The sequence below is a fragment of the Sinocyclocheilus anshuiensis genome, unplaced genomic scaffold (genome assembly GCF_001515605.1).
Source record: "Sinocyclocheilus anshuiensis isolate Anshui unplaced genomic scaffold, SAMN03320099.WGS_v1.1 scaffold1325, whole genome shotgun sequence".
NCBI lineage: Eukaryota > Metazoa > Chordata > Actinopteri > Cypriniformes > Cyprinidae > Sinocyclocheilus > Sinocyclocheilus anshuiensis.
Genome location: NW_015552751.1, coordinates 241,170 through 251,672, shown reverse-complemented (window position 1 = coordinate 251,672; position 10,503 = coordinate 241,170). Strand labels below are relative to the sequence as shown.

Genomic DNA, 10,503 nt, shown 5'->3' with positions numbered 1-10,503 from the left:
AGCACACTCTCAACAGGTAAAGAATTTCATTCTTAATGCCTAACTTTCAAAATGTAACAGGTTTGCTACCAATCATGTCTTTTCCTATTTTTAGTTTTTGCTCAGTTGAGGATATTTCTCTCCTCTTCTCTGCTATGTAAGTAACAGGGATATTGAATGTATGGTCCATATTGTTGTCTTAAATTATTGCTTGTGTTACCTTGCATTGCCTTTTACCATTGTGAAGGGTTCACAGTACTTTCATAAACATAATTGGAAATGGAAGAGACAGACTTTAACTCATTTGTGTATTTCTACCCAGATTCTGCAACACCCCACAACCTCAGAGAGAAACTGCCACTCAAAATACTCACAGAATAATGGACTTAAAGGCATCATAGAGGATTGTGAATATATTTTACTGGAACTTGATTGCAACATCTTCATTGCCTCTATTTTTAGTTTTTAGGGATTCAAGCACATAGCGCTGGAACCCTATTGTAATGGTTAGAATGTCGAAGTATCAGCATTTTCCACCTAAAAGTGATCGGGCAGACCAAACCGTAAGTCGTAGAGACTTGAAACTTTAAGAGATGGTAGTACTCACACCGTCTACAACCGTACTCACCAAGGCTCACGCCAATTGGCCTGATGGGGGCGCTATAGCAATCAAAAGTCCAAAATCCCTCATAACTCCTAAACCGTTAGTCACAGTCTCAAGTGCCTTATATCGTTTGAATCCTTGGCTCATAATGGACAAAATGCATGCCTCGGATTTCATCGTAAAATTTTCGGGTATTTTGGATTTTTTGAAAAACCTACTTTTGCGAAATAGCACTAGGTTTTTCACCCGATTGGAACCAAACCAGTGCAGAAAGATTCTCTGGAGAGTGGATATCAATAATTATCAAAAAAAAGTTGAACTTGCAACTCACCGTCGCGACAGGATCCCAAAATGTTCATAAAAGGTTTTACTAAAATGACTGTAACTCTTGAATGGAAAGAGATATTTTCGCCAAACTCGGAACACGGATGTAAGAGAGTTTGGCCACTTGGTGGAGCTATAACAGGGAAAAAACATAAAATTGGCTATAACTACACACCCGATAGTCCGATCGACTTGAAAATTGGTATGCTGTGTCTTTGTCCAATGTGCCACAAGTGTCTTTGAGGACATTCTCTTATCTCAAACTCCAATGAATTTTGAGCACCTATTATGCAAGGTTAACAGAGGCAGATCGGAACCAAACTCGGTGGGCATGTTTGACTCATGGTCCTAAAGGTCTGTAAGAATTTTGAAAGAAATTGGCCACTAGGTGGAGCGAACAAGTTTTATGCCTCTGTAATCACGTGGTGTTTCACACATCCACACAATATGCATATCATTTGATAGAGCTCTTCATACTGAACAACTTTGCCTCAAAGACCACTGCTGTCAGTCAAATTGTTTGTTAAATATTCTCGATTATGTAAAAAACGTGACGCGTCAGTTTAATTTTGAAAGAGAGCAAGATAAGACTGAAGTGACGTAACATTTAATATTTGTTTTAAGACAAAATTGACCTTTTTCCTCAAATTTCTCAGCTTTAAACTGAAAATATGGGATTGTCGTGATTCATGTAATTCCTAACTGAATGTGACGAGAAATGAAACGTTCTGCATTTTCGACATATTAGGCATGCAAATAGGAGTGAATGTGCGCATATTTTAAAATATTATTTGCAAATACTTCAAAATGATTACTTCTGGCGGAAATATCTCTTTCCATTCAAGAGTTACAGTCATTTTAATAAAACCTTTTATGAACATTTTGGGATCCTGTCGCGACGGTGAGTTGCAAGTTCAACTTTTTTTTGATAATTATTGATATCCACTCTCCAGAGAATCTTTCTGCACTGGTTTGGTTCCAATCGGGTGAAAAACCTAGTGCTATTTCGCAAAAGTAGGTTTTTCAAAATAGCACTAGGTTTTTCACCCGATTGGAACCAAACCAGTGCAGAAAGATTCTCTGGAGAGTGGATATCAATAATTATCAAAAAAAAGTTGAACTTGCAACTCACCGTCGCGACAGGATCCCAAAATGTTCATAAAAGGTTTTACTAAAATGACTGTAACTCTTGAATGGAAAGAGATATTTTCGCCAAACTCGGAACACGGATGTAAGAGAGTTTGGCCACTTGGTGGAGCTATAACAGGGAAAAAACATAAAATTGTCTATAACTACACACCCGATAGTCCGATCGACTTGAAAATTGGTATGCCGTGTCTTTGTCCAATGTGCCACAAGTGTCTTTGAGGACATTCTCTTATCTCAAACTCCAATGAATTTTGAGCACCTATTATGCAAGGTTAACAGAGGCAGATCGGAACCAAACTCGGTGGGCATGTTTGACTCATGGTCCTAAAGGTCTGTAAGAATTTTGAAAGAAATTGGCCACTAGGTGGAGCGAACAAGTTTTATGCCTCTGTAATCACGTGGTGTTTCACACATCCACACAATATGCATATCATTTGATAGAGCTCTTCATACTGAACAACTTTGCCTCAAAGACCACTGCTGTCAGTCAAACTGTTTGTTAAATATTCTCGATTATGTAAAAAACGTGACGCGTCAGTTTAATTTTGAAAGAGAGCAAGATAAGACTGAAGTGACGTAACATTTAATATTTGTTTTAAGACAAAATTGACCTTTTTCCTCAAATTTCTCAGCTTTAAACTGAAAATATGGGATTGTCGTGATTCATGTAATTCCTAACTGAATGTGACGAGAAATGAAACGTTCTGCATTTTCGACATATTAGGCATGCAAATAGGAGTGAATGTGCGCATATTTTAAAATATTATTTGCAAATACTTCAAAATGATTACTTCTCAAAGAGAATTAGATATAGAATTTCCTTCACTGTTCTATTTGTTTATACTTTCCCCCCCCCCCAGTGTTCAAGACATGGCCAAGACCTTGCATTGTGGTGACCTCTCAGATTTTCTTCAGAACATATCTTTGTTATTTTCATATGTCTGGGGTCCTGAATGAAAAACTTCCCTCCACAAATGAGGCAGGAAGCTGCTCCGACCGTTAAAGTTTAACCAGGTCCGTTCCATTGTACTGGCATAAAGTATTCATTTGAAAGCCTGCAATGTTATTAGTAGTACTGTAGCACAGAGAACACCCATAGAATATGACATTGGTAACACAGCTGGCTGTTTGTGACACAGCTGACAGAAAGACTGGTTCTTTCCACAAGCCTGGTTACAGCATAAAGCAGCAGGATAGCATCAAATCTGTCAGGAAATGACAAAATAATCAATGTATCCATGTGGTGGGCCATGCACCTGATATAATGAGCACAATGACACAAAAACTCATGACCCAGATGCAGCTGTCATCTGACCTGTTGAAGATGTGGAGTGATGAAGACTTTTGAGCCTTCTCATCAGCTCTGCTGGCTTTAGAGTCACAGAAGATAAATACGAACGCAAAAGAATATCATGCTCTGAACAACATCTTGATGTACTAGATTTTAAAGCCGCGAGTGAAAAATCCTTCTGCCAGAGAAAGAAAACTTGACCCCAGGGCAGATAGAGCATTGTTTCAGCATTGCACGCATACACACCCACACTGGATTGAAACGATAGGCTATGAATCACAGTTTTATTGGTTTTCTGTTTAAGTTTGTTTGGGCTGATAAGCTATCTGTGCAGAATTACATTAACTTGTTAGTTGTGCTAAGCCGATAGACATGATGATACTCGTAATGTTTCTAGTAACATTTTCTCACACTAAACTTCTAAAATGTACTCTTTTTATCTTGGTAGATAAGTCCTTTCTGCATTTTATTATTGCCTTTGGGAAGAAAAATCATAAATGAGATCTTTTCCATCTTTGATCTCAATTGCTTTTTGCAGACAGCAATTAGATTAAATATAGAGATATTTATTGAGAGATAAAATGGAGATGTTTGCTTACTGTAAATCTCCTGCCCTTAGATTTATCCTCTGAAAAACATGCCGCGGTAGTATATTTCTCAACTATCAGATTTCAGAGGCAATGTCTCAAATTGTGTTCAGATGATATCAAAGTCTGCAGTCAAAAGTCTAAATATAAACTCATCAAAAACATATTTCATCAAATGCTACGAAGATCCAATGATTTGAGCTATGTATATTAATTTCATATAGAGATCTCTTTAATACAGACTTATTTTAGTATAAGTAAGTTACTAATAGTTTTAATTAATATTTTGAATTGTATTTATTTTTGTGTTTTCTGTTTTAGTAATTTTGTCATGTTTATTAGTTTTTTATATTCTGTCTAATATAGTTTTTTTTTATTTCAGTTTTAGCTATTTTAGTTCATCAAAAAAAAATAAAATGAAAACATTTACATATTTTGAAAAACACTAGTATTAGTTGCTTTGGCAACTAGCTGAAATAAATTAAGCACATATGTCATGATCCCAGCCTGTGTTCCCCTGTCTTGTGTGTTGTACTCTTATTTTGAAATCCAGTGTTTTCCCCAATGTTTCTGTGTTCACTCCTGTTTGCCTTTGGTTCTAGCACTGCCTCATTTGTTTATATGACAATTCATTAGCTCCACCCCCTTGTTACCTCCTTACCCTGTGTATATATACCCCCCTTGTTTTAGTGCATATTTGTCAGTCGTTGTGCTTTCTGTAGATGCTCTTGTGTAGCATCCTGTGTTTATTTTCTTCTTTTCTTTGTAACATTGAACCTCATCTCGCCTTTATCCAGCCAAGCATTATTACACACACACACACACACACACACACACTTTATTTTATATCAAGTAACTTTTATGATTTTCGTTTTTGTCAACTATAATAACCATGCTTTAATATCTCTCCAAGACAGCAATAATATTGAATGGAGATCAAATACTTTAGTCCCAGCTGTTTCTTTGATTTTTAAAACAGGTCCTTGAAATCTCACATGTGTCTTGTCTAGAGTTTCAGAAGAGATCCCAATGTAATTTACTTTAAGAAACATCTGAGACAAAGTTGATATTTAAATGAAACATAAGAAATCCTGAGCTATAAATGTTTCTTTGTCATTGCATGGGTGGCTGCGGTTTATTGACAGATTCCTAAAGGAAAGGTGTGATATTTAGTATGACAAAGCCATATTGAAGACCAAAACTGTGATACCAAGTGCTAAGAATTTGAAGGTGGCAATAGGTATCTAATACCAAAACAGATCAATTTCTCCAACGGATACCACATACTCTTGGGAACGTCTAAACCTCAGTCTACTTTTCGTTCCAGACAGTTTGTTTGTGTTTCATTGACTTGATTCTTCAGCCCCCGCAACCTACTTTGCACTGTGGTCATGCGCTTTTGCAGTGAAGATAAGCTTATCTTATCTGAGCAAAGTTTTATATGACTTGTGCTAATGGCACAGAAGAGTTACACACAAAACCACAAATCACGGCAAGCTTGGCTAGTCAACCTCTAAAGAGCACGAGACAATTTCACAACTGGTGGTTTCAAGGACACCTCAAGAATACTGGTGAAGTGAGACTCCTGACAGCAAAGCCAGATGCATTTAATTGCACTTTGTCACCAAACAAGCTTGGCTAGTCAACCTCTAAAGAGCACGAGACAATTTCACAACTGGTGGTTTCAAGGACACCTCAAGAATACTGGAGACTCCTGAGAGCAAAGCCAGATGCATTTAATTGCACTTTGTCACCAAACAAATCTAAGAAACCTAAACATGCATGCAACCACACAGCATATACACAACAAAAGAGCAATGCCTAAACTCCGATTCCATTTGGGAGGTTTTGCATAAACTGATTGCTGTACTAAATCAAGATTATAGATGGCAAAGTAATCCACTGACACAACAAACAGCTCTCGTGGATGAGCGCATGTGAGTAATTAAGACATTTTACTCTAATTGCGTAGATCTGTTGAACTTTCTCTGCCTCATCTGTTGTTAATGGAAGAAGTCTGAGAGGAGCCTTGGGTTTTATTCTTGTTTACGTGTGTGCTGAGCTACTAGGCTAATTAGGAAAAGTTCATTATCACCGGGGTTTGGGTTATTGTCATTTCCACAAGCACTGAAAATACACTGGTTCATTAACACCACAAAATAGCAGATTACTCTTTTTTTCTTGATAAATGAGATAGAATTGAGTTTAAATGTAACTGTAATCTCACACATATGGGTTATTGTCATTTCCACAAGCACTGAAAATACACTGGTTCATTAACACCACAAAATAGCAGATTACTCTTTTTTTTCTTGATAAATGAGATAGAATTGAGTTTAAATGTAACTGTAATCTTACACATAGCTCCTCTATTTCATAAGAGATTTCAGAATTGCCAAGATCAAGCATCAGAGATTTCAATTATGAAAAAGCATTTTATTTATTTATGTATTTATGTATGTATGTATTTTAATCAAATTGATCAAAGACACACATTTTCTTTTGGTTGTTTTGTGGATGCACTTCCGATAATCTGCCTCAATACCATTGCGTAAAAAAAAAAAAAAAAAGTTTTAAGTTGTTTAGTGTGTAATGAAGAATCAATTTTAAAATTTTAAATGTTTTGAAATAATTATATAATATTTAAGACATATTTAATGGAGTGACATCATAATTTCTAACAGTATTTCATTTCATTTCATTATATGTTTACACATATACTGGGGTGTTATTTCAATACTACAAATTTGTTAGAAGAAAAAAAAAATCAATCTTTTTTTTTCTTGATAAATGAGATAGAATTGAGTTTAAATGTAACTGTAATCTCACACATAGCTCCTCTATTTCATAAGAGATTTCAGAATTGCCAAGATCAAGCATCAGAGATTTCAATTATGAAAAAGCATTTTATTTATTTATGTATTTATGCATGTATGTATTTTAATCAAATTGATCAAAGACACACATTTTCTTTTGGTTGTTTTGTGGATCCACTTCCGATAATCTGCCTCAATACCATTGCGTAAAAAAAAAAAAAAAAAGTTTTAAATTGTTTAGTGTGTAATGAAGAATCAATTTTAAAATTTTAAATGTTTTGAAATAATTATATAATATTTAAGACATATTTAATGGAGTGACATCATAATTTCTAACAGTATTTCATTTCATTTCATTATATGTTTACACATATACTGGGGTGTTATTTCAATGCTACAAATTTGTTAGAAGAAAAAAAAAATCAATCTTCAGAAAAAATATGAAACATTTTTGCACTGAACTTTAAACCCAAAAAGTTTTGAATATAAATAGTTTTATTTATCTCATTTATCTCATTCTCATTAAGTCTTATTCAGAAGTCAAAGGTCTCAATATGAACTTTCAATATCGCTCAAAAGTTTGGAATAATTACATTTTTATAATGTTTTTGAAAAAACTCTCTTATGGTCACAATGTGAAACTAAAGACTGAAGTAATCGCCACTGATAATTCAGCTTTGTCATCACAGGAATAATTGAAAAATATATTAAAATAGAAAACAGTTTTTTTCTATTTAAATTGTAATAATATTTCACAATAATACCCTTTTACTGTATTTTTGAGCCAATAAATGCTGTATTCATGAGCAGAAGAGACTTCTTTTAAAAACAATAAAAATTCTTTATTATTTCAAACTTTTGACTGGTATCTTTTATATGTATTCGTCATACAATACTTTTTCTTAAACCGAAAACTATTAGTATATACTCATTTATTTTTCAAAATATTTTCACAATTTTAAACACAATATTTTGGAGGATGCACCCAGGTATGGTGTTCTCACAATGTCTTTACTTGAGGTCAGTTCTTTGGGCCAGTTCGACAATAAGCTTTTCAAATGTAATTACTAAAAAACACATAAAAATGTCAGTGTTACCTGGCTGACAGTGACCCGATTCTAATATGACACTAACAATGAAAATCTCAGTAAAAGCAAAAGAAATGCAATACTTCACCTTGTCTGAGAGAAGTGCCATGTTCCAGGCACTAGAATCACCAACAGAAATACAAGCAAACAGAAGAAAATGATTAAAATCCAGAGAGAAAACCAGAGTATGCCAGTTTGGTGCTGTTCTCTGCACATTTGTGTTCCTGAATGTGTTCTAGGGCAAAGTTGAAACTGCAGATAAACTCCAGATAATAAGCGTATGATTCAGCTGGGTTGTTAATGCTCAGAGGGCTTTGACTGACAGGGTAAATCATACGTGTGAGGATCTGCATTCTGTTTATCAGTGAGATGACGATGATGACGATGATCGCATCAAAATAAATGAACATGATTACAGGATAAGATGACATCAATGTCCAAGTGAAATGTAAATTAAGTGGAGACATGTGAAAAGATTTTATTGCCTAGAGGTTTCAATTTCACAGCTCAAGAGACTTAAAGGAATAGTTCACCCAAAAATTAACATTTGCTGAACATGTCCTCACCCTCAGGCCATCCAAGATGTAGATGAGTTTGTTATTTGGAGAAATGTAGCATTCCATCACTTCCTCACCAATGGATGCTCTGCAGTGAATGGGTGCCGTCAGAATGAGAGTCCAAACAGCTGATAAAAACATCACAATAATCCACAAGTAATCCACACCACTCCAGTCCATCAATTAACATATTGAAATGTGAAAAACTGTTTGTAAGAAACAAATCCATCATTAATTTTTAAACTTTAAACTGTTGCTTCTGGCTAAAATATGAGTCTATAATATTGCTTTCTCTAGTGAAAAAGTTGTCTGAATCAGGAGAGAAATATGCAGATCAATCACCGATTACAAGCAAAAATAGTCAGAACAGTTCTAAACAAATATATTGGTGGATTTTGATGTGAGAGGACAAAAGGGGATGGACTTTTTCACTAACGGGAAGATTATGGACTTTTATTTTGGCCAGAAGCAAAACTTGAAAGCATCTTAATGATGTATTTATTTCTTACAAACGGGCAGCTTTTCACTTCAAAAGATTTTAATTAAAGCTCTGGAGTGGTGTGGATTACTTGTGGATTATTGTGATGTTTTTATCAGCTGTTTGGACTCTCATTCTGACGGCACCCATTCACTGGTGAGCAAGTGATGGAATGCTACATTTCTCCAAATATGTACTGATGAAGAAACAAACTCTTCTCTAAAACACTAGAGGAGACTTGAGATTATTGGACTCTTTCTCAGGAGAAACATCTGTAGATCTCAGTTTGATTGCATTGCTTTCTGGGAGAATCTCACTTGTGATTTTTAAATCTCAATGAGGTAATGTGTTTGTGTAGACTTGCATTGCGTATTTACATACTGAAATCTTCCTGAAATAATGACATGCTGCATGTGCGTGAACCTGTGCATTCTTACAACCTCCATGACCGCTCTTAACCTGAGGTTTGGCAAAGAGATAAACCCAAACCTGAAACTCAACAAGTCTTTAACTATGCAACGACTGCATGCTTATCCTGTATTTGTCCCAGCTGTTATCATATAGGATAAGACTGCTAACATTGGGAACTACACATTGTTCTGCTCATCAGAAAAAAAGAGGAAAGTGTTACATAACTCATGCACAACTCCAGACATGTTTCAGTGATTATGTTGGCTTGACAAAATGAGTATACTATTATTGTGCAAACTTCTATATCAACAGCCTCAGAACCAATTGTAACCACATTTAGCAACTGCCTAGCAACTTATTAGCAACACGGGGGCAGTCGTGGCCCAATGGTTGGAGAGTCAGACTTGTAACGCAAAGGTTGTGGGTGTGAGTGTCGGTACCCACTTGAGTCTCGTGCCCACTGCTCCAGGTGTGTGTGTGTGTGTGTGTTCACTACTCAATGCTGTGTGTGTGCACTTGGATAGGATAAATGCAGAGCATAAATTCCGAGTATAGGACACTACTTGGCCTCACGTCACATAAAACCCTTTAGCAGCTAAACAATTAAATATTCATATTCATGTACACTATAAAATATTTTTCAAAGTTAAAACAAAAATTATTGGAGAACATTTTACAATAAAATACTACTTCTTTCTACTTCAAAAAATATTTAATACAAAGTGTTACTTGATGTTTCTTTGTTAAATAATTGTGAAATTTAAACATTTTTGAGTGAAAATTGTTTCTACACCACATTTTTAAGTGTTATTGAACAGAATGCACACTTCTTTGTATAGAATCTGTGACATGATGTTAATTACCATAGAAAATAATCTCAACTCAGTTTGCAAAAACAAAGAAAAAGCATTTACAGAAATTAATTTGCAATGGAAGTCGTTGGGGAAACTGTTGACCCATGACGTGCCAATATAGTTCTTCTAAAGCTGTACTGAAGGTCAGAATACATTTCTTAGTGCCTCCCAGACATGCCTGCAAATAAGCCTGACATGACCTGAGAATCTGGACGCTCACATTCAAGAGCAAAAGTCATATTGACAGTGAGGCATTTTAAGGGTATTAGGATCTTTGATATTATTGACTCGCGTGTGTGTGTGTGTTTGTGTGTGTGTGTGTTTGTGTGTGTGTGTGTGTGTGTGTGTGTGTGTGTGTGTGTGTG

At 35.4% G+C, this 10,503-nt stretch overlaps 1 protein-coding gene across 1 annotated transcript in view; it reads right to left on the bottom strand.

Annotated features, from left to right (window-relative positions):
* The window catches only part of LOC107667858 (cyclic AMP-responsive element-binding protein 3-like protein 3-A), a 20,100-nt gene extending 12,003 nt beyond the window's left edge, over positions 1-8,097 (bottom strand). Inside the window, exon 1 of the mRNA XM_016459586.1 lies at positions 7,927-8,097. Coding sequence (XP_016315072.1) covers positions 7,927-7,947 — 21 coding nt within the window. The 5' untranslated portion in view covers positions 7,948-8,097. The remainder of the gene's footprint in view (positions 1-7,926) is intronic.
* Positions 8,098-10,503: the final 2,406 nt, after the last annotated feature.